The 24,748-nt window shown below is 42.4% G+C and overlaps 1 protein-coding gene across 1 annotated transcript; it reads right to left on the bottom strand.

The window, feature by feature from the left end:
• Positions 1-239: 239 nt before the first annotated feature.
• On the bottom strand, positions 240-23,504 carry LOC122887759 (solute carrier family 13 member 5-like). The gene is made up of 13 exons (XM_044221247.1): positions 23,242-23,504; positions 18,127-18,255; positions 16,503-16,639; positions 15,104-15,336; positions 13,788-13,955; positions 12,460-12,643; positions 10,669-10,791; positions 10,176-10,388; positions 3,871-3,974; positions 3,256-3,377; positions 2,805-2,966; positions 2,198-2,335; positions 240-2,105 (listed from the first exon to the last, which is right to left on the bottom strand). The coding sequence occupies exons 1-13, from the start codon at positions 23,353-23,355 to the stop codon at positions 1,977-1,979; spliced, it is 1,956 nt and encodes a 651-aa protein (XP_044077182.1). The 5' UTR covers positions 23,356-23,504; the 3' UTR covers positions 240-1,976.
• Between the last annotated feature and the right edge of the window lie 1,244 nt (positions 23,505-24,748).

Below are 24,748 nucleotides of genomic sequence, written 5' to 3'. Positions count from 1 at the left end.
ATAGCTTGTTCTGCTGCCTCCCAGTGGCTGAAAATATCAATCACTGCAGCTTTAAACTTCATGCATAAATGTGATTAATATTATAGAAATGGAATTTGCATAAACGGAGTAACAACACTTTCAGTATTACGTTCAAGACCAGGACTGGGTTTGGACTTAAGTAAGACAGTACGCACAGGATATATAGTGATGTAAAAACCAGTATTAGTGCTTTAATTATACAAGCTGTCACACGTTTCTTTAAAGATCAAGTTTTATTAACAGCAAATAAAACCCGTTAGCAACAAGGTGGTACAAAACTCTGCAGGTTATGTCTGTACAGTTCACATTCTCTCACTCGCCCACACGTTAGTAAATAAAAACCAGATGTTTAAATAGAAAACAATACAAAACACACAGTATATTCTCTAACTACTTAAAATAATTCCAATTCACAGGGATAAGAGCGGTCGTATCGTCTTCGAAGTCTGTTCACTGATCCAGAGTCAGTTTCCCAAATAACATCTGTGCATAAAGTCGTACTGACTATCACTATTATTGACCTTCTCAAGGTTTTAACTAAATGTTTGGGGTTAAAGTTTGCAGTTTTAAGGAAGAGCTAACCCTAAATTCTCAGATATTAGACTTTATTTACCGCAACTGAAGAGAAACAAGTATTTATTTGAATTAGGCTTCTATTAGAGATTATTCCCGTTTTATAATTATATTAGTTTATGTTGACGCAAACTGACCTGGATTTCCTTCACGTTTAATTCAGCATAATGTCCATTTCCACGACTCTTTCTCTGTTTAACAACAACTCTGTTTTAATTCGCTTTTTATTTACAGTCGCCTCTACTTTGCTGTTTTTCCTGAAGATATTCTGTTTACAGTGATATAAAACAGAGCAAGCTAAAGCAGCTAATGCTCATATTTTGGAAGCTGAAACTAGAAAATGTTTGCCAGTTGATTCTAAAAAAAATCTGATCTTAGTTTTTCTTCACTTTACGACTGTTTTCATTCACTAACTAATAACCAATCACTTGTACTTTACTGGGGTTTTTTAATCGCTGTTAAACACTGTGGAGTAAAAGAAGAATTGGAAACAGCAGCAGCGGTGCTCAGATAATTATTATTGTAGAAAAGGAAAATGCAAAAGATTGTTTTATGTCATTGTAACAAATCTTTTGGGGTTTCAAATTAAAAGCCTTCCAGCGGATCGGCATAATCCCTCCCATTCTTGTTAGGCTTTTAATTTGAAACACTCGCAGGAAGTGTTGAGCTTCATTGACAGCGGGTTAACATTGATCAAAAATTCGGCTAAGTAGAAGTGATTGGAACTAATCAGTGAATGAAAATGAGAGATGTCAACAGAACATCTTTGGGTTGCGCATTGTATTCACAGACGTTTCAAATTAAAGGCCTTCCAGCAGCTCAAAGGACACGATCCCTCCCGTTTCTGGTTGGCTTTTAATTTGAAACGCCTGCAGGAAGTGTTGAGTTTCATTGACAGTAGCTTATCATTGATTGAAAAATAACCCCAGCAAAGTAGAAGTGACTGGAATTAATTAGCGGATAAAAACAGTATTGGTGTTAAAAAGAGAATATTAGCGATGTGGAAATGAACATTTACTTTTACTATTATTACCTTTACCTGGACTTTACCTACCTGGCCTATATTACAGACCTTTACTTGTTCATGGTGGCCATGGGTATTATTTGAGATTTGACCATTATTTGAATACCAACTTTTATTTAAGAGTTGACGGTATGCCTCTGACTGCAGCTCTGGAGATTTAAGCCGCCACTAATTAGCGGCGGGGCCAGTTTGACAACAAAACCTCCGGTTTGGCGTCCTGCGTCAGCAGCGAGAAGGTCCAAACATCAAGACGACGTCTCCGGTGGCTCAGGACCAGCAGTCACAAGCTGCAAGTGTGAATACAAAAAAACAAATTCCACCCAAAACAGAATAAAGATGAGGCAGCAGGTTGTCGTTCCTACACAGGTGCGGTGGCATTGGCCCACGGAGGGAAAGAGTCCAGGCCGAACATGACGCGACCCCAGCTGTTGATGGCCAGACTGATGCAGCCGAGCCCGATGATGTTCATCACCACGCCCGCTTTAGCCTGCAGGGGGCGCAAAGGAGGAGGGTTATATGAATTCACGGGGTAGGTCTGCGTAGTCTTTTTTCCCCCGCCCTCACAAAAGCAGGACTCACCATGTCGGACACTTTGAGTAAACCGTAGGAGAAGACGATGGCGTTGGGAGGCGTGGCCACCGGCAGCATGAAGGCGAAGGAGGCGCTGAGGGTGCAGGGGATCATCACGTACAGCGGGTTCAAGCTTATAGACTGGGACTGGGTCGGGACACACACAGAAAAACAGCTTTCCTTCAGTAAATGTCAATGTACGGACGCTGAGCGTCCCTGAGACAACGTGCAAAATCACAGAAGAAGAAATCAGCAGCGTTAACTTCCTTTTCTGTAAAAAATAATAATTCTGTTCTCATTCACTCATTAGTTCGAGTTTCCTCTGCTTTGCTGTTTCGTCTGTCGCCGTTAACGTAAACTTCCTGCTAAGATGTTTCACATTAAAAGCCTTCCAGTGGCTCAAAGGGTAAAATCCCTCCCGCTCTTGGTAGGCTTTTAATGTGAAACTTCTGCAGGAAGTGCAATAGCTGAATAGTGAAAGAAAACGGCGAAGTCTCAACCGACGGCGCCGTCCCGAGCTCCTGTACGAGCTCTGCTGACGATTGCAGCGTGAATATGCTGCGTGTATTACGAGTGTGTGTAAACTGTGTGTGTGTGTGTGTGTGTGTTTTGGTACCATGGAGGCCAGGATGGGCAGGAAGAGCGTTGCCGTGGCGACGTTGCTGGCACACTCTGTGAAGGTGGCGATGAGGAGGCAGAGGATGACGGCGATGGCCCAGGGAGGGATGGAGTGCAGCGGTGTCATCTGAGCACCGAGCCAGCGGGACAGACCGGACTCCTGACAACACACACACACACAGGTAACACACACACACACACAGGTAACACACACAGGTAACACACACACAGGTAACACACACACACACACACACACAGGTAACACACACACACACACGCACACGTCATGTCATGTTAGTATGAAAAGTTTAAATGTGTTAAAATATAACTTTCTAAAAAAAAGGAATTTCTTTCCAAAATCTAAAACTGTAATTGGTCGTTTTTAATCTTCACAAAGACACGAGTACAAGAAAACACACACACACACACACACACACACACACACACACCTCGCTGCCTTTGGCCAGAGCGAAGCCTCCTCCCAGCAGCAGGACGATGTTCCAGGGCATCTTCTTCTGAGTCACCTGCCAGGTGAGCAGAGGAGGGGCGGGGCCTTGTGACACCTGGGACGCTGATTGGATAAAAAATATTTTAAATCACACACACGTAAATCAACGCTGTCTGTCTGCTGTGTGTGTGTGTGTGTGTGTTACCTGTGTGTGTGTCACCTGTGTGTGTGTGTTACCTGTGTGTGTGTGTGTGTTACCTGTGTGTGTGTGTTACCTGTCTGTGTGTGTGTGTTACCTGTGTGTGTGTGTGTGTTACCTGTGTGTGTGTTACCTGCGTGTGTGTGTGTTACCTGCGTGTGTGTGTTACCTGTGTGTGTGTGTTACCTGTGTGTGTGTTACCTGCGTGTGTGTGTGTTACCTGTGTGTGTGTGTGTTTCCTGTGTGTGTGTGTGTGTTACCTGCGTGTGTGTGTTACCTGTGTGTGTGTGTGTTACCTGTGTGTGTGTGTTACCTGTGTGTGTGTTACCTGTGTGTTACCTGTGTGTGTGTTACCTGTGTGTTACCTGTGTGTTACCTGTGTGTGTGTTACCTGTGTGTTACCTGTGTGTGTGTTACCTGTGTCAGAGCTCCTCCAGGAGCACAGGAAGCGCGGCGGCTCGGAGGGAAGAACGAACAGCAGAACAGCAACAAACAGAGCGACGGTCGCATCGGTGACGAACCTGCAGACAAACCGGCAGAAATTCACCAGAATGAACAGAACGAAACAGCGAAAACAGGCAGAGCTTCAAAACAGCAGAAACTGACCATAATGTAATAATAATAATAATAATAATAATAATAATACGGCCCATTTCTTGACATTTTCGCTTGTCTCAAGATAAAGTTAAGCAGAGACATGTTCAGGTTGGAGTCATGTTTCTTTTCGGACTTCATTCGTCTGAAAGTTTTATTCCCAAAGTCCAGAATGAGCTTTGAAGTCCTCAGATCCTTCACCGAAGCCCCTCTCAGACCTGCTCCGCTTCATAAACACTCTGCTCCTGTTCACGTAAAAGTCTGCAGTCTTGTGATGCCGAGCTGCTAGCTTAACGTTAGCTTAGCGAGTCTTCAGCAGCAGTGGCAGAGGCAGTGCAGAGTGAACAGGAGAGATGAATGAGTGCCACAAACACTGTAAACTGTTAGCTTACAGTCGTAGTCGTCTGGACGCTGTTTTCAGAATCAAGACGTTTCGGCTCCCATCCGGAAGTCATTCTCAGTTGTGAAAATGGTCTGAGAACTCAGAAATTTAAGCTACTCTGTGTTACATAAGCCCCGCCCTCAGGAAGGAGTCTACCTGAGTATCTGTTGATTAGCTAGTTTCACCTGAAACTGACCTAATTGTTTACATGATGGCCCAGTAATCAGTAATCAGGCCTATTGTTTTCTGGCTGCACCTCCCTCATCACTGTTAAGTACCTGATTAGCATATGATTGGCTTGACCACGGTGTTAACACACTGTGGTAAACTTTGGGCAGATTGAATCGCAGACCACCATTTCTGTTCAAAGAGGGGTTTTCTTTTTTCACAAAAATGGCTTCTTTGACTCCTCTTTCAAACCAACTCTTCTCTCTGCTTAGACTCTTCACCTCGCTGTCTTCAAATGTGCGGTTTGTAGCTTTTAGATGCAAACGCACGGCGCTCTGCGATCCCGAGTTAGCGTGTCGTCTGTGCTGATAAAGTCTTTTGTGAAGCGGCTGTTTGGTCTCACCTGTGTACCGTTCTTTGCAGTTTTCCTCACTGCACTGACTACGACTGAAACCTTTTCTAGAATGCAACACTCCTGGACAAATGAGGGACTACCCCGTCCTATTAGCTTACAAGTAGTATTTCTGCTACTGCTGCTCTCAGTTCAATCGAGATTATTTACAGGTTTTTTAGGGGGAAAGGAAAATAACTTCTGCTGTAATAAACACTATAAAATGGGATCAATAGATAGTGAAATAAAGTGTAATTTACTAACAAAAAAAAAATTGATTTAGTGTCGTTGCTCTTTAAACTGTTGGCGGATCGAATCGTCAAACTTGACTTCCTGTGTTCTGTAGGTGTTCAGCCATTATTGATCTCCACCGTCCTCCGCGTGACGTCACGTGGTGCGACGCCGGCCGCTCCGTTCATGAATGGGGATTTCACCACAGAGTATTTGCATTTGCAGCCAGAGATATTTCCAAATCCTCCTGGTGCTTTTTGAGTAACCCTTTATTTGAAGAGGTGTGCGTGACGCCTGTCGCGAAGTGTCTTCATGAATGTTATAACTGCTGTCATTAAGTCATTCGTCACTTATTTTTAACGCGGAGACGCCTTCACCGCACTGATAACGAAACAGAGAACAAACAACGTTAGAGGCTCAGATTAGATTAGACTTCAACACACAACTTGTTTGCACGTCACAGAGAATATGATATCGTGTGACGGTTTCACTATTTCCTGACGTTTGGTTAACAATTTATTGATTAGTTGAATAATAATCAGTTGCAGCTCTAGTCGGAGTCTGAATGAAGCTTCTTCTTCTTTGTTTTTTTATTTTTTTATTTGAGTTTGATTTTGTCACATTCGTCTTATACTTCACACTTATTTTATCTTATACTTACACCTGGTACTTAATTTATTTTCTGACCTGTTTTATAGTGTATTATATCGTTTTCTAGCACTTCCTCCTGTGTGCGCTGACGTAAAGGCGAGCTGCTGTAACAAAGAGTTTCCCTTCGGGGATCAATAAAGTGTTTCTGATTCTGATTCTGAACCTGTGGAGCTCCGTGAGGCCGAGCTGCAGGTTCAGCAGCAGAGACACGACACGCCGTCACACTGTTAAGGGCACTTTTGTGACCGGTGTAATCAGGAAACATGTTGAAATCATCCGTTTGCACAAACTGCAGGTCCAAGGTGACCCCCCACCCCCTTCAAAACCAGGCCAGGAGAGCGCGCATCTGTGTCCTGCTGCCTTTAACCCCTTGTGTTGTAGGATTGTTTTTAAAGAGGAGGAAGAAGCATCACACTCAGCTGCAGCTCAGACCAACAGGAGGAGGTTTTTTCTACAGAAGGATCTGGGTTCTTTGTCAGGACCACGACCCCCGTCTCAGGTCCAAAAATGCTCACGACTGCTGAAAAGAGCGTTAATTTCTCTAATGAAAAATGACTTAATATATTCCACCTTTTTTCTATGACGAAGACGAAACATGAGACTAATTGAGACATAATGAAACAGTACGTTTACTCAGCGCTGTGTAAGTACCGTTTTTAGGTACTTGTAGCCTACTGTACTGAGGATTTCCATTGAATGCTACTCTTTCAGACACGGCAGCAGAAACAGCTGCTCGCTGCTGTTTGTCATGAACGCTCACCTCCTCTTCTCACAGTGAACGAATCGATTTTCATGATTAATTAGGCTCTGTGGCTGTTAACGTCTGTCCGTCCTCCGCTTTGTCCAGAGTGAAACACCAGCAGCTGCTGGACTGTGACGAGACGTGCTCCATCGTTCATGCTCCCCTCAGGATGAACTGTAATAACTCTGCTGATCCTCTGACTTTCCATCTAGCGCCACCATCAGGTCGACACGTTAACGTGTCCAAATACCTGCAGAGCTGATGGCGCTCCCATCAGTCTCAGCTGCGCTCTGCGCTTACTGCTAACTAGCTAATGTTAGCATGCTAACACAATAAACTAACTTGGTAAACATTGGTTAGCATCAGCATGTTAGCGTTGTCATTGTGAGCATGTTAGCATGCTAACACGACAACTAACTTGGGGAACATTGGTTAGCATCAGCATGTTAGCATGATTAGCACTGCTAAGCACAGTGTGGCTGTTAGTCCTGTTTGACCTCCTTTGCCCTGGAAGCAGCTACGGTGAAATGCTCAGACTTGGTCTTGACTAAAATTAGACTAAAAGTTCATGTCAACTAATTTATTTCTGACAAGACAAAACCAAGTTTTGTTGACTAAAAAATAAGAAGGATTCAGTTTAATATGACTAAAAAAACTCACGTGGACTTTTAATCTCAGGACTAAATCTAAGACAAACTGACAGAATTAACACTACAAATATATTTTTATGTGAATTAGAGCGCTGGCACATTTCCAGGAGCGCGGAGGAAGAGCCTCCTAAAGGTTTATAAACGTGATTCTGTTTCTTTGATTGAATTTTTAAAAATGAATATCAGTCAAAAACCCTTCAGGTTTGTTTGAACTGAAAACAGGAAATGCATGAGTGGAGTGAAGAAATGATTCAAATCAAAGAAATCATTTATTTATTTATTTTCTTCTCTTCCGAGAAACGGAGTCATGTTTTTTTATTTTCAGATTGCTGTTGAAGCGCCGGCCTGATGTGTTTTCCTCTCGTATTTAGTTCAAACGTGACAGTCAACAGGACAAGAACATCCGTCAGGACAAACAGATCAATGTCCTCCGCTGGTCATGTGACCCAGCTGGCAGTTTATGAATGAGTGTGTATGGATAAGAAAGCAGGTGATAGGTGAGGGGGCGGAGCCAGGTGAGACAAGGCCTGGAGGTCTGAGAGTTTGAACTTCCCTCACCTCAGACCAGCTTGTACAGGTAGTTTCTTAGAAGTCTGGTTCCAGGTCTCTGAATCGCTGGTGCTGAGCTCACTAACGGCTGTTTCTGCCAGCTGGTTTTGTGGTCAGGATTAAGAACGGGGGGCAATAGCAACAGAAAAATGTCTCCAAATGTGGATGACTTTATCGACCACATGCGGCCATTTCCTGTTTCGTCTTTTAACCTCTGGTTGCTCCGGCTGCTGCAGCAAATACCAGCACGAAGTCTCGGCCCCGATTGGTTCACACAGCCTGCTGAACATTTCTCGGAGTTGGGAGCTCACGTCCGCATTCACGAGGAGGTCATGTGACCTGACATCGCCGCAGATATCAGATTAAAGAGACGACCGTTGGAGCAAAGTTACGTTAGGAGTTAGCTAGCTTTCAGCTAGCGTTAGCTCGTATCTCTGATGTTTAACTTCAGTACAAAGACCAACGATCCCTGAACCGACTGAGTGGAATCTGACTCATTAATATGGATTAAAACATATTTTCACCCAACTATGTAATAAATACTGCATATTTTACTGATAGTATAATTTATAATAAATAATCCCATGTGATGAAACTGGACTGCGTGTAGCAGTGAAACCAACCAGCTGTGAAATGTCGCACTAACTCGTTCTGACATCACATCGTTAGAAACACGTAACAAACAACAACAAACGGGTTCAGTCGCCATGGCGATTATCACAGTAAGACGAGCAGCTGATCCCAGAGCTGCGCAGCAGAACTGAGCTGATGATCAGCTGTGTCCGTCCTTCAGTCAGATCATTAAACCGATCGGATCTTTGATCAAATGCAGGTAAAGGTGATCACAAGCAGCAGCTGTTCGGTCAAATGTCCGAGATAACTCGCGTAAAGACTCAGCTAATGTTTAAAGGGACGTACTCTGAACTCTCTTCACTTATTTCTTCATGTTGGGACCTAATAAGTGAAACATCTGAATAATGGCAGCCTCTGTGACCTGCAGCCTGATGAAGCAGTCAGTTCATGCAGTGACAGTGTGCAGTACCACAGGTCAGACCCTCAGCTGTTGACATGACACTGAAGTTTACAGTTTGTACTCAGGACACGTTTCCTTTGTTTGCTATTCACCTCTGATTCCTGTGTGTTCGGGGATTATCCCCCGAGGCAAGGTCTCAGTTAAACAACAGTTTTGTTGTTCCTCTGAACTCAGTCTTTTTTCCACTTTACATTAATGCAGGACCAGTGCTGAACACACACACACACACACACACAGAAATTACAAATTTATTCAAGGCAGGTTCTGTTAAAGAAGAACTCCAGACAGCCGTTTAAAGGATCATTCACTCCAACGACTGTAGTTCAGTCTCTGTGGCACCAGATTCAGTCCAGACTGTGCAGATATAAATACACAGAGGAAACGTTCACAGGACTCAGTGGAAATGTTAGAAAAGAGTTTTGAAATCAGAATGAAAAGTTTCGGCACTGATTACCATGGCCAGAGTCCTTGATGGTGTAATTCAATGATTAAGTATTCTCTATGTGCAATTTTATCTGGATAATTACTGACTTAGACCTAGCACCAATTGCTGCCTCTCATTTATTACATTTGAGTCACAGTGGTAAGCATCTGTTTAACAAATCTTCCTGCTGTTCTGAAAGTATTTCAAGAATCCTTACAGACAAACATGAAGGTAGCCTGAAAAAAGAAATGTATTAAAGATTAAAGAAAAGTCCAAAAACTGAAAACAGATTTGTGTTTCAGAACTTTGTTTTTTCTTCTTTCCTCTCCCAATAATCATCTCACGACCCCTCAGATTTATCTGGTGATCCTTTGAAGGGGTCCGACCCTGAGGTTGGGAACCACTGGACTAAACTAGCTGACTGTATATAAAGCAGTTAAAACTAGCTCCACCTCGAGCAGCTACGACAGTAAAATGCTGCTCTAACGTTGATGCATCAGTATTAATAATCTAATAATGTCAGATAGAATCAGAATCAGTCACAGGAGACATTTTACTGCAGAACCAGAACTTTTACTGCATAATACTTGTGTACTTTTACGGCTGATACTTTACACATGAAGCCGATAATACTTCTGTACTTCTACCTAAGTAGGATTTTGGATGCAGGAATTTTACTTGTAATTGAGTATTTTTACATTAATGTGTTGGTACTTTTACTTAAGTAAAGGATCTGAATACTTCTTCCACAAGTACCTGTGTGCAGCCACAGGTATTTTCTGACAAATGTATCACCACTGTATTTTTGGTGTCTTACAGGTCTGTGTAGGATGGGCACTTGCATGTGACACAATAAAATACAATACAACAACAACATTTACTCATATACTGTGTTTTTGGTACTCACTCAGCCTTGGCGTTGAAGATGAGGGTGGCCCAGCCAGCCATGAAGCGCGGGTCTCGTGTGAACCACAAAGCCACCATGAGGATGAAGAGCGCCAGGACGCTGACCTCTCCGTAACTCATCGGTCCCAGACGCCGATGCTCATCTCTGATCACTTCGTACGCTGCTCGCTCCTTCTCTGACTGGACTGCCCCACAACCCCACGTCCTCCGCAGGCTGCAGCGAATGAAAGTCAAAATGGAAGTACATTTAATGATCTGCAAATCAAAGTACAGGTGGACAGCTTACTTTCTTTAACATGTTTATGGGAAATGTGGTGTTAATGTGAAAACTACCAACAATAACAACCACTGCTGTGAGACAGAGGCATGTAAACATTTATATTTTGCAAAGTAATCAGTAACATCAGAATATGTAACTTTACCTTGACTCACTTACAGGAAGGTCAAAGTTGAAATTGAGTGTTTTGTTTGGGTGTTTTGGTGAAGCGACTCACTTGCATCCAATGTAGAGGAACTGCAGCCAGAACCAGGCCAGCGTCAGCATCAGCACCATGATGGGGAAGGCGAACGCAAACCAGGATGCAAAGTTGATCACATCACCGTTCTGAGGGAAGAGTCTGCGAGAAAGAGCCAGACAGGAAGAAGTTTAACTTCACAACGAGAAGTGAGATTTTGTGCATTGAAGGTTGCTGGTGTTGCTGCAAAAGGATTCAGATCTGTTTTCAGTAATTGTCAGAAAACATTTAAAGCAAATGTTCAACCCCTAAAACATTGATGTTTCTCTTAAATTTAGAAGTGTAAGATTACTATTTCAATACTATATCAGTGCCGATCCACTGCCAGAATTTGAGGACCGATACCAGTACCTTACTTTCTAAATGAGTGAAAACCTGTATTTTAAGGTCAGCAGTAGTGGAAGAAGTACCCTTGAACAATTATATAAATGAAAATATCTGAGCTGACACTTCCACAACATCTTCCAACGACCCAGCCAATCCAGTATGACCAAACGTCACCGCAAGCTGTGCCATCGCCCCGGGAAAAAGGGGAAGAGAGCTAAGCTAACCCAGCTTTGACCAAAGGATATACCACTATCCAGCCTACTTCTGGCTAATGTCCGGTCGCAGGAAAATATAATGGATGAAATAAGACTCAGCAACGGGAAATCAGACACTGTCGTGCCCACATCTTTACAGAGGCCTGGAACTACCACAACATCCCGGATAAAGTTTCAGTCGTAGTCATCTGGTCTGGACTGGTCCAGATGACTACGACTGAAACCTTTTCTACGATAGAACATTCCTGGACGAATGAGGGACTACACCGTCTTATCACGGATAAAGCTATTGCACTTGACGGGCGAACCATGTTCCCCCATGTTTCCCATTCAGATGATGTGTTTTGAGAAACTGGCTCTATAGCACATAAAGAACGACATCCCAGCCAGTCTGGACCCACACCAGTTTGCATTCAGAACCAACAGACAGACCACAGAGGACGTCATCTCCACTGCCCTCCACTCAGTCTACACACACCTGGAGAACAACAACACCTACATCAGGATGTTGTTTGTTGATTTCAGCTCAGCACTCAACACAATCTCCCCATGAAACTGACTGGAAAATGCACTCTGGACTTGAGTACCACACTGTGCAACTGGATATTGAACTTCCTTACAAACAGACCCCAGTAGATCCAAGATTGGATTGGTGGTCACACCTCCTCCACTCTAGTGCTCAGCACCGGAGCCCCCCAGGGCTCTGTGCTCAGCCCCCTCCTGTTCATGCAGTACACCCATGACTGCAGCACCTGACATCACCATCATCGACCGGATTACAAACAACAATGAGACTTCATATCGGGAGGAAATCAGCACTCTTGCAGGGTGGTGCAGAGTGTTCCCTCTGTAATGTAGTGGAGTAGAAATATAAAGTACCAGAAAATGTAAATACTCAAGTAAAGTACAAGTACCTGTACTTAAGTACAGTACTTGAGTAAATGTACTTTCCACCACTGAAGGTCAGTTCACCTATGAGGAAACCAGGGACTGAACAACGTACCAATGTAACTTCAGAGGCCATGGTGGAACAAAATGGTTGTGTGGTCATATTTTTCTCAAGTCAATGGTGACCAGTGGTTGAAAGTAACTAAGTATATTTACTCAAGTACTGCACTTTGTAATTCTGTGAACATGACTTGAATGTAAACTCGGCACAAGTGAAGTTGTTACTGGTTCATTGGTTTTATTTGTGGAGCAGTTCATGTGTTTGTATATTAGCTCTTACTGGCTCATCTGTCCGATCAGAACCAGGTTGGGTCCGGTTCCGGTCAGAGTAGCGATGCCTCCGATGCTGGCAGCGTAGCACACACACAGCAGGAGTCCTTTACTCATCCTCCGCCTCTCCTCCTCCACGTCACTCAGCTCCTCCAACTCCATCTGACAGCAGACGTTCTCCACAGACACAACCACTACCACAGACAGTTTGCAGAATCCTTTAAAGGACTGATTTACATGTTTTAAATTCTAATCATTTTCCAAACATGCATCAGTTTTTAGATCCTTCCAGGCAGCTGTTGATTTCCATTCATTTCTATGAAAAACAACTTGCAGAGACTTGAAACGTTGTCAATTTTTAAATAACACTATCGTAACGTGGTAATGCAGTTTTGACTGTGGAGAGTCATCCACAACTCCTCTTATTGATAAATCCAAGAATCCTCATTATCTGAAATTAGAGAGTCGGCTGCTGAAAAGCCCTTCATTCACAGGCTGTGCTGTAGCTGTGATATCATTACATCTAACCTTAAAACATTTCTATTTTCGTTCTTTCGACTTAGTTTTATTAGATAACAATGCTCTATGGTTTATAAACAGGAAGTTGAGCCTATATTTGTTTACATTTGGACAAATTGGCTCCGTTAAAAGTCTGCCGAATTAGCTGTTAGCAGCTCCCGTTCGCAGTGTACCAAATGGATGTACAGACTACTATCACTGGATTACTTTAATACTGAAGAAAACATGATTATTAGGCAAGTTCTGAAGTTATAAGGAGCATCCTGTGGTTGTGGAAAAAATGTGGTTATGGTTAATAAACTATAGTTACAGTATGGTTATAGTTAGGCAACTAAAACACTTGGTTATAGTTAGGGAAAGATTGTGGTTATGGTTAATAAAAAGGCAACAGTTAATTCTGTGTTGGGACATGAACTCTAGTCTCTTACACAAAAGGTGGACTTGCTACCCACCCATCCTCCAACCCAATTTGAATTTGAAAAAGAACTCCACCAATTTAGCACTGTACTTCTGTAACACTGCAATGTAGCAGAACCAGAGATATTGTCCTTTTTATTCCACACACTTTTCTTTCTTGTCAAAACCTGGCGCCTACATTATCCACAATGCAATTCAACTGCCGACGGTTGCATGGGAGATTGGAGTGTGTTATGCTAGTAGCAGCTAATGTAGCGTGGAGCCCCTAGACAAGTTGATCTTCATATTTGACTGAAATGAACAGAATGGCTGCATGGATGGAATAAAATCAATCTGACAACTGATCTTTCCATTTGTACACATTTTTTTAGTTCCCATAGTGAATCTCCTCTGTGGACTCACCAGGCCCACTGTTGGTGCAGTCTGATGGAGGTTTGTCCTGTGGTGTTGGTTTGACAATCAGTCTGTCCATCTGACCCTCTGACAACACTTTCTGCTCGGGGGATACGTTGTCTTGTAGGTTGCTGGTTTTCTCTGATTTGCCTTGTGCTAAGGTTGCCCCATTCACACCTGGGAGGAAACGTTCAGAAGTTCAGTGCCAGAAAAAACTTGGGTACTAATATTATACACAGTCCAAGCAAGGAAAATAACCACTTCAATTGGCTTAGTCAGTGACCACACATAGAACAGACTTGTTTGTTTTAATAATATGCTTATAAACGCTTGGGACTCAACTTGGGCTCATGGTTTGATGATTCAACTGCAATGCTGGAGTTAAGTTTTAAGGTTTCCAGCTGTGTTGTCTATTTTCAGTGATGCATTATGAAGGTTGGGTGCTGTCGGCCTCTGACCACTGAGCCTCCACCTGTCGCCTGCCATCAGGTCAGCCAATAAACCTGCATGTTTTTCTCAACCCTATCACCAGACAACAACATTGATATTGGGCAATTCTGTAAAACCCCAGATTATGTTCAATGACGATCTTTTTTTGCTGTCGATTGCCAAAGTTTTAAACATCCTTACTTTGCACAATATCTGTGCATGGGAACTTTGGTTTGTTAAGGCTAGTCAAACACGTCCTCATACCTAAAAGACAGAATAGGGAAATTGCCATTGACTCCCAAAACGACATACTGTATATGACCATTCCCCAAAACAACGATAGGTGTGACGTTAAACGTTGTTAAGTGGTCGCAGTTTGGTTTAGATTTAGGCAACAAAACTACTTGGTCAGGTTTAGGAAAAGATCATAGTTTGGGTTAAAATAAGTTATGTGACGTAAGTGATGAGACGTAAGTGATGAGACGTAAGTGACGAACTTTTGGTTTCACACGGGACACGAACCCCGGTCTCCTGGGTGAAAGTCCTGTGTTTGTTTGTTTGTTTGTAATTACTATGGCCACTAGAGGACGCCGCCTAACACTAAATGTAAATATGGGTTGTAATAAGCTGCGTGCACAGACGGCCGTTTTTCTGGTGAGGACGGGCTGCACAGTCTGACACAGTACATGCCCATCCACCACCCCAACCTCCACACCATTACTTTCCTCCTCTCTACATAAAGGACTCACTGCTTTCTGCATTGATACTGAATAAATCGTGCTCTACAGATTTGTCCAATGTGGATGTAATTCTTTGGGATACTGGTGGCTGGTTTTTCTAAAGCAGGATGTCTGACCTATGTGGGTCCAGCAGACAGCACAGTGTGTCAATTGTACCGTTCTCCAGGACGTTTGGAGCGGCAGTTTGCAGGATGCTGCTGGTTTTCTCCGGATGTTCCTGGTGTAGAATGACATTGCTTCTCTGGCTCTTGGAAGAGGGTTCAGGGTCTACGTTGCCGTTGAGCTGGTCCAGGACGGCCTGGACTATGGGGACCATCATGGCGGTGGTGGCCGTGTTACTGATCCACATGGACAGGAAGGCTGTCACTCCCATGAACCCCAGCATCAACCTGGGAGACAAAGGATGAGGAGATCATCAAAACTGCGATGATGTTACAACAATCCTCATCAACAAATGAGACCAGAGAACCAGAAACAGGATCCGAGGATTTTAAAACACTCAAGGTACAAACTCAACCAGTATGACCATGGAACTTTGACATCTGGGGAAACACTAAGGTAATTTAATACTGAGCAGACCAGCTTTGAAGCCTCATTTTAACTTCAGCTGAACTTTAGAAAGCAAAGACTGTTGATTTTGGATTTTGTCCTCCATCACTTACAGTATAATCATGTTGGATCACACAGCTAGTATGGACAGGAAGAAGGATTGCAGTGACCAACAATTCTCAGAACCTCTTTCAATGTACATATGGGCAGTGTTGTATTAAGATAGACTTGAATATATATTTAGATTTGGTTTGTACTGTATGTGTACATGCTTTAAGCTATGCTAGCAGTGTGGCTCAAGGGATAGCAGTCTCTCTGTCGGTCTGTCGGTTTAACACTTCGGTCTAAAGTGAAATATCTCAACAACTGTCGAATATATTGCCATGAAATTTGGTTCAGACGGTCAAAGTCTCCAGATGATGAACCCTAATGACTTTGGTGATCCCCTGACTTCACTGCCAGCGGGTACAAATTTCCACTTGTCCAAGACAGAATTCCCTTTAAGACTAATTCCTGTCAGCCTACTTTCAGATAAATCCTAATATAGCATTAATCAAATTAGCATGCTTTTGATACAAAGCTAATTTTATGACAGATGGAAAGTTGAGCCAAGTCTGAGTCTAACAAACTGAGTCTGAGAGTGCGAACAGGAAATAGACCCTTTTGATTTAGGTAACAACATGACCTTTTCTCTGGCCCCACTCAGGAAAAACGTAAAATTTTTAGAAGAACAGAAAGCTTCCGTTTGTCACCTACTCAGCAGTTTAGTTTCAGCTTCATGGTGAAACCTGTGTTTCAGCTTTGTTACATTTTGTCTTTTTCATGGGATTTTTCATCTGTTTTGAAAAGTGTTTTATAAATAATGCCACTGCACTCACTTGTGTGTTTTACTATATTCATTGTGTGGTTTCATTTAGAGTTTGTGTGAGTACTTGCATCATAACCGCTGTATGTAACTCAAACATTCATCGTGGTACGGTACAGTGCAGGAGATCAGGTGACTCACAGGGCGGGTCGGACGCCGACCAGCAGCAGCACTCTGAGCGCGATGCGTTTGTGGAGGTTCCAGTGCTCCACGGCCACCGCCACCATCAGCCCCCCCACGAACAGCATGTTGGTGTCCTTCAGGTACTGCATACACACCTGAACAACAGCAAGATAAACGATTTACAGGAGTCAGACCCAATAATGTCAACACTTTAGTGCTTTTTTTGACACAAGAACAATAGCATAGAACAGCAACATCACTGCCAGGCACCACGACATCCACATCACAAACATTATACAGTGTATTATGGACAGCATGTCTTTACGCAGCTCTACATAATCTGTAAATAATTATCGATGATTCGCAAAGTAAACAACAAAAGAAGGTAAATGAGATTTTAAACCACCAGCCGTGTTCCTAATTCCAACAGATATATAATCCATTTAGTCCGATACATAAATCATTTCTCAGTGTTAGTAGGAAGTCGGTCTTTCCACCTCATGAATCTCTTTGATCTTTTCAAGCCAGTTGTCTTCTGTATGGATCGGCCTGTAACCATTTACAAGTGATTGCTTTTTATGCTGCGCAGTAAATATTTTCAGGAAGTATCTGTCAATAGTAATTTCAAAGTTAAAACACTAAACCAAAACTGCAAACGCTGCTACAAAGGTGAGTCAACTTAAGTTTTCACGTTAATTAGAAACCTCATATGCTGTCTATGACTATGAATTCTGTTTTGGTTATTTTCAGCCTTTTACTGTGTTCTGTTGCTGCAGATTGTTGTAACAAGGCAGCGACGTGTCTCAAGATTGAGACACAAAGACACCTACGGACATTTAGCCAGGGTAGTCCAGGAACTGTCAGACCCTTCCCTTACTAAGATCTTTCAAAAATTAAGAAGAATCTAGTAACATCAACAATAAAAAAAGAGAGAAGCGACTCATGTATCCTGGAACAAAATCTGCCCGACAATTCAGCATCCGCTCCACATTCGGATATGTATCTACAAATCCTCATAACTGCAGACTTGTAGATTTATCCCACAGTTTTGCTATCTAACATTAAAAAACGACTTAATTTAATTTAATTAATAACACTTTTGGGAATTTTCTTTCGAGATCTTATGCGTCCTCACTGGAATAAAACAACAACGTGTGAATACATTTGAAATTAGCCTCTTTGATTTTGTTTCTGGGAAATCTGTTGCGTATACATGACCGTGCATCTTCAGCTAAAGCCATGCCGAGGGCTTTTTCCCAGAAATACAACAGCTAGACAGAATATAATTCTCTAATTTGATCTTTGATTGAGGTGGCAGTCATCACTTCTAATTCCAATAACCCCTGAAATGTACATTCAGTAATTTTGCTCTTTTTGTGACTAAAGGTCCTGTAGTTTGGTGTACGTATCAACAGACGTCTTATATCTGACATTTACTGGCATTCAGCCTTTGTTGTGTTTGTAATGTAATGTGACATCAGAGTTACAGGCCTTTTTTATATGAATTAGTCTACCTAATGTCATAAATACACAATATATCTCCAGTGTTAATAACACCAATGCTGTATCATACTGCAGTAGGTGTAGTAGCAGCTGTAGTACAGTGAGTGTGTGTGTGTGTGTGTGTGTGTCCGGTTTTTACGTCTTTGGACTCCATGATGCCGAGGACGGGGAACAGGATGGTCGGCAGCAGCGCCGTCACCGCCAGCGGCAACACCTCAGTGCACCAGTACACCGCCATCAGGGCTATGACATAAGCACAGGCCGCCTCCTACACACACACACACACACACACACACACACACACACACACACACACACACACACACACAGAAAGAGAAAAACATTTAACATTTCAGGGTGATACTAATTCTTAGACCCACAACAACTTACAACAGCCAAGTTTCCATCCAATGGAGGGAAAATCAGCAAAAGGAAACGTGACTCGCTGCTGCTGCGAGAACACGAGCTGATTGGCTGACGGAGGTGAACAGCTGGTGGAGCCGATCCTCCAGCCAGCTGCCGTTAAAGCATCACAGAAGAAGAGGACGCAGCGAGACGACGTCATTAAAAGAGTTCAGACGATGGGAAACGTGACGTTTCATGTGTTCGTGTGAGGAAGGCTCCAGCCTCCTCATCGCTCCACACACAGCCGATGCTCTCAGCTCTTCATGACGTCAGCAGCTATTCACTCCGTCTGCTTCTGGTTTCATCCACACACCAACAGGAACATCCCATAATATCCACACAGTCCTTTAAATCTCAGAATTTGGGCCCTCAAGTTTCCCTTAATGTGACAGGCTGCTGAAATAAACCTTCAATTATTAAACGCCTGAACCCCGAGCGTGAGAGCAGACTGAAGAACAGACGTGACATCTGAAAGTTGCTGATTTAACAATCCACTTTAATCTGAGTAAGAGAAGTTGAAGAGTATTTTAAAGTTTAAACGCAACAGGTTCCTCTCTGGTGTCCGTCAGTCCGAATGTCTCAGCTGTATTCAAACCTCAGCTTCGTGATGTGATGGAATAAAATGAAATGTTTTTGTAGAAAGTGGGAGAAGTGTTGGTCCGGACTCGTGCTGTGAACCCTGACTTTAAATCTCACTCTACATGCGGGCGGGTTTACACCCTGTCGGGTCACCTGAGATGTTCACTCACCTGCTGGACTCCAGAGTCCAGCTGTGAGGACGGGCAGTGAAAGCTCTCACAACCAACACGACTGACGGACAAAGCTACGAATGTAGGACAGTAAGAAAGACTCGAGTCGTGAACTGTTGCTGATGAAAGCGCTCACCCTATGTGTAGCTCCAGGAAACATTTCCTCACTTTGTTTCTCTAAAAAGACAGAATGTGCCTTTGCAGCTCTCTGTGATGAGACTCTTTTTAAAATACAGACTTCTATACATGAGATGCAATTCAAGGAGACAAACAAATCATTTCTTGTCCTATTTTCAAACTAACTCACGGGTTATGATATTATGATATATATTGATTCACACGATACCCAGCAGAATATAAAGTCTCATCTTAATCTATAATAATACATCATCATTTATGTGTTGATTATATTTTGTATTAATAATCTGAATCTGTGAAAGCGACTGAAGTTATGAAATAAAGTAGTGCAGTAAAAGGTACAGTATTTGCCTCTGTAATGTGGTGGAGTGGAAGTATAAAGCTGCAGAAAGTGGAAACACTCGAGTAGAGTAGAAGTGTACTGAAGTACAGTACGTGGGTAAATGTCCTTGGTTGCTTTCCAGCTCCGCTCGTCTCTTGATCTTTCCAAACTTCTCAGAGCAGATCACTCATGGAACTCTTTTTCTAATCTTGGCCCAACAAAGTGTGTTTAAAAAGTTTTATAATGTATCTTTAACAGTTTGAATTATTTACGTAATGACTAATTATTTAGAGTTTGTTTCCTCTCCCTGCACATTATCTTCTATCATTGTCTTCTGTTGTTATTTTAACGTCAACTTTTAAAAACTCCGTCTTGCTGTTGCAGCCAAACATGGCTTCAGACCAACATCGTGTCCATTTATTTTCTATGAAGGTCGGTCAGACAGCTGAGGTCTGTCCACCGGCTTCCTGTCTGTCAAAGGATTGATTTCAAACTGCTGCTGCTGGTCTATAAAGCCCTGAACGGTTTACAGCCGAAGTACATTTCTGATCTTCTGCTTCGTTATGAACCATCCAGACCTCTCAGGTGGTCTGGGATCAGGTCTGCTTTCTGCCCCCAGAGTCAGAACTAAACCTGGAGAGGCAGCGTTCAGGTTTTATGCTCCCAGAAAACTGCAGGTCTGCCTGTTATTAAATCCAATAATGATTCATTTCTGACACTAACTTTCACTCCTGTTTCATCTTGTTTTTATTTTCTATTTAACTCTTTTAAAGTGTTTCAAATGTCCTTTTATATTGGCCCGAGCTGCTGTTACGTTTTATGTAAAGCACTTTGAATTGTCTTGTTGTTGAACTGTGCCACACAAATAAACTTGCCTTGCCTGGCTGATCTGCAACGGACAGCAAACGTTATGCTGCCCAGATTCTGATTTATTTATTGCAAATTCAGCTACAAATCTGAGGTACTTGAATATTTCCATTTTATGCTACTTTACACTTCCACTCCGCCTCGTCTCAGAGGAAATATCTGACTTTTCACTGCGTTTGTCCGACGGCTTCAGTTACTTTGCAGATCACAGTTTTTACGCTTCCTGTCCAGTGGAAACCTCGTATCTCCAGGTGTTTGTGACGAGCTGAAGGATGAAGAGTTTCCTTCACGTGCTGAGGAAACTCTTCATCCTCCTGAAGCTGAATAAACTCTTTAACCCCCCCTCGGATCAGCTGGGAAACGCATCGTCACAGAGCTGAAAACAGGCTGTTTCTCTGATACGTGGTTCTCGCAGGACGGCAACGCTGCAGACACGTGATGACCTTATAGACCATGATGCATTGCTGCAGGTTAAACTACCCAGCAGTATATAAAGCAGTTAAAATGAGCTCAGCCTGAAACATCTGCAGCAGTAAAATGCAACACACACATGAATGCAGCAGGAATATGAATCCAGAAACATCAGATATAATAAAACACTGACAGGAAGCGTTTTACTGCACAGGGACGACTCTCACTGTCACACTTTAACTTTAGCTGATTCTACTTCATACTTTTACTTATTTTACTTTTACTGCAGTGAGGTTTTGAATGCAGGACTTTGACGTGCAGTGGAGTATTTCCACAGAGTGGAACTGATACTTTTACTTAAGTAAAGCGTCTGAGTACTTCCTCCGCCTCTGGGAAAAGATGGACATTATCCGGGAAGCGATTCCACGTTCTCCAACGCTATTTTGTTGTATATAAAGTGCGTTTTTAGGAGAACACGTGTGGAGCTGCATGTGCTGAATGTGAGAACGCGGGGAGGACTGCAGCTGAAATGACCCTGAAGCTCGCCTCGCAGAGCCCCAGGTGAGCGACTCTGTCCAAACACACCGTCTGTGTTTCTATTCATTTTCATTCACGTGAAGACAAAGAAACCTGTACAGAGTTACACACACACACACACACACACACACACACACCTGCTGTGATGATGAATCCATGGAGTGTGGATTTCTGGGAAAGGTTAGGAGCCTTTAAGGAACAGAACCTGAACAACGTTCCTGTGATCATTTACTCAAGTTCTGTACGTAAGTACAATCTTTACTTCAGTGTCTCCATTTTCTGCTACGTCATGCTTCTCCACCTTGGACAGTCCACCACCTCTCAGAGGGAGATGGACTTTTTACTTCAACGTTAGTTACTCTGCAGATTCAGATTATTAACACAAAATATAAATAAACTAATACACGGTGATGTATTATTACGGATTAAACTACCCAGCAGTATATAAAGTCATTAAAATGAGCTCCAAGTGACGAACACATTAATGCATCAATAATTCTAATCCAATAATGTAATATATATTATTCTGAAATGGGCCCTTCTGCATATTGAGTACTATATTTGAATGAAATACAGAAATACTAAAGACCGGAGTGCTTCTTCCGCCCTGCGGTGCTTTGAGAGGACACAAAGCAGCAGAGTCAGGAAGTGAAAAATGTCCCTGAAGGAGACGAAGGCTTCTCCGAACTCTGACGTGTCCCGTGTTTTTCTTCGTGTTCTGAAGCTTCGATCTTCTCGGTAACTTATGACAGTGACCTTTTAAACAGTCTGGACTCTGTTTATCAATCAGTGACAGAAAGCTGTGAACGTAACCTGCTGACTGTCCAAACAACTGCAGGGAAACCAGAAACAACCAGAAGCTCCAAACTAAAGTGTTTAACAAAGCAGCCGACCAGTTTAAACGGGGATTTCTCAGTAAACCGGTTCATTTAACTGGTCAGACAGTGTTCAGCTGGCAGTGGTGGACTGTAACTGAGTACTGTACGTAAGTACAGTTTGAGCTACTCGTACGTGTCTTTCCATTTTATGCTACTTTCTACTTCTTTAACATTAGTTACTAGGCAGATTCAGATCATTAATACAAAATATAAATCAACTAATAAATGATGATCTGTTATTATCGATGAACATGAAGTCATTAAAACGAGCTGCACCTTCAGCAGCTGCAACGTTAAAGCGATGAACACGTTAATGCATCAATAATATAATAAATATTATTCTGAGATGAGCCGTTCTGCGTGATGAGAACTTTGACTTTTGGTGCTTTAAGTTTATTTTGTACTTTAACTGAAGTGTTTGAACGCAGGACTTTTACTTGCAGCAGAGTTCTGCACTGTGGTTTTACTTCTTTTACTTCCTCCGCTGTCAGCTGGTTGGTGTTAGCTGTCAACTGATTAGTTATCAATAAACTGGTTTTGTTAACTGGAATATTTATTATGAACTGGTTCATTTAAGTGGTAGACTGGTTAGTTTAACTGGACAGGTTACAGGAAAATGGTTTGTGTAACTGTTTAATTTATGATATCAGTTATTTGTAATATTGGTCAGTGTTCAGTAAACCAGTTATTTAAACTGGTCAGCGCTCAGTAAGAGAGTAACTTAACTGGTTAGCACTCAGTGCACTGGTAACATGAACTTGTTAGTGCTCAATCTAGTTACTAACTAGAACTGGTCAGTGCTGGGTTAACGTTTAACTCAAACTGGTTATTGTTCAGCAAACTGGTTATTTAGACTGGTTAGTGCTCTGTAAACTGGTTATTTAGACTGGTTAGTGCTCTGTAAACTGGTTATTTAGACTGGTTAGTGCTCTGTAAACTGGTCTCACCGTGGTGCTGACGGCAAGCGGCAGCAGGATGAACGGGCTGCAGACGAGGACGATGACGCCCTTCAACCTCCAGACCTGCCGCAACATTTTCACCCGCAGAGGAAGAACCGACATAGATGATGATGATGATGATGATGATGATGAGGAAGATGCTGAGTACGTTTAAATGACTCGGTCTAAGGACAACTGTATCGATGAGACTCCTCTCTCTTTACTGCTCCCACTCTGCCTGCCGCCCTACTTCTCTCTCTCACACACGTTTGTGATGCATTTCACGGTCGACAAAATAAATATTAACTTTATGTGAGTTACTACACACACACACACACACACACACACACACACACACACACACACTCTCTGTCCCTGCAGACTTTATCTAAACGCTCAGCAGAGCAAACACAGGAGAGGAAATCAGATCTCCTGAACTCACCTTTTATCTTCCTGCACAAATTCAGCGAGTCAGTATCAGTGCCGAGACTTCAGCTCAGCTTGATCCAACAATCAGTGTTTCAGGACGTTTTAACAAGGCTGCAGCTGCTTTGGCAGAAAAAGCTTGAAGAACATGTTGCAGCTTAGAAACATGCAAAAAACTTGAATCACTTTAAAGACAGTTTCAACAGGCTCCATATTTATTCCAAACTAACACCTCAAAGGAATTATTTGTGCCAAAGATGCTGGTATGTAGTAAAATTAATACTTTATACAGAGTATAAATAAAATATGCATACATAATCAAACGAAATTGAATAAAATAGTAATAAAAGTATGAATGAATGAAAGTGCAGGGTGTTGGTTACAATGCTACAAATTACAAAAAGCAAAACTGTACAGAAAGATGCATCTGTGCCACGGCAAGCATAGAAACATAAAGTCTGACTTGAAAATGAAAACACTGCACAAACCGCATGAAGGAATGATCACACTACAAGCAGACAAAGGGATACAAGCAGCACGAACAGGAACGGTAACAGTGGATTGATTTTTGTGTATGATAATAGTCCTGTTTACTTTAGTGCGCAGCAATAAGAGCAGAGTTTTATATTCCGATTCTGAGTATTAAAGTGTCAGAAACAGCTTTATTGGCCAGGTGTGTGTGCTCTCTATATAAATACACAGGAATAGACATAAATCCAGCTAAAAACAAGGACAACGAGCTCAACAAGGTTAACAAACAAGCTACTATGTGCATATAGATATAACAGTAACATTTGTAAACAGTAAGACTTTTAGTGCAAATGCTGCTAAAGTCAACATGATTAATGTAGCAGGTTGCTTTATATACGTGAGGCGGTGGATATGACGGGATGTACAGTGTGCACAGTGGGCGTAGATTTAAAAAGTGATAATATTTACATAAACAATGAGGTACAGGTACAGGTACAGCGGATGCTTGTGTCACAGGTTTATTGAACAGGGATTGTTCCTGACACTGTATGTATTATTCACTGTACTCTGCTCGGGCCTCGGCAACATGTTTTCACGTTGATCAGAACATCATGCAGAT

The sequence above is a fragment of the Siniperca chuatsi genome, linkage group LG14, assembly GCF_020085105.1.
Source record: "Siniperca chuatsi isolate FFG_IHB_CAS linkage group LG14, ASM2008510v1, whole genome shotgun sequence".
Classification (NCBI taxonomy): domain Eukaryota; kingdom Metazoa; phylum Chordata; class Actinopteri; order Centrarchiformes; family Sinipercidae; genus Siniperca; species Siniperca chuatsi.
This window is presented reverse-complemented; position numbering and strand designations above follow the sequence as displayed.

What these genes read in the sequence shown, in the direction of transcription:
- LOC122887759 (XM_044221247.1), bottom strand. Translation starts at nt 23,355, where the DNA reads ATGTCGGTTCTTCCTCTGCGGGTGAAAATGTTGCGGCAGGTCTGGAGG. An exon ending in CTGGAGGAGCTCTGACACAG is followed by an intron (nt 3,378 to 3,870) that starts GTAACACACACA and finishes TTATCCAATCAG; the next exon opens with CGTCCCAGGTGTCACAAGGC. An exon ending in TGCCCATCCTGGCCTCCATG is followed by an intron (nt 2,336 to 2,804) that starts GTACCAAAACAC and finishes GTCCCGACCCAG; the next exon opens with TCCCAGTCTATAAGCTTGAA.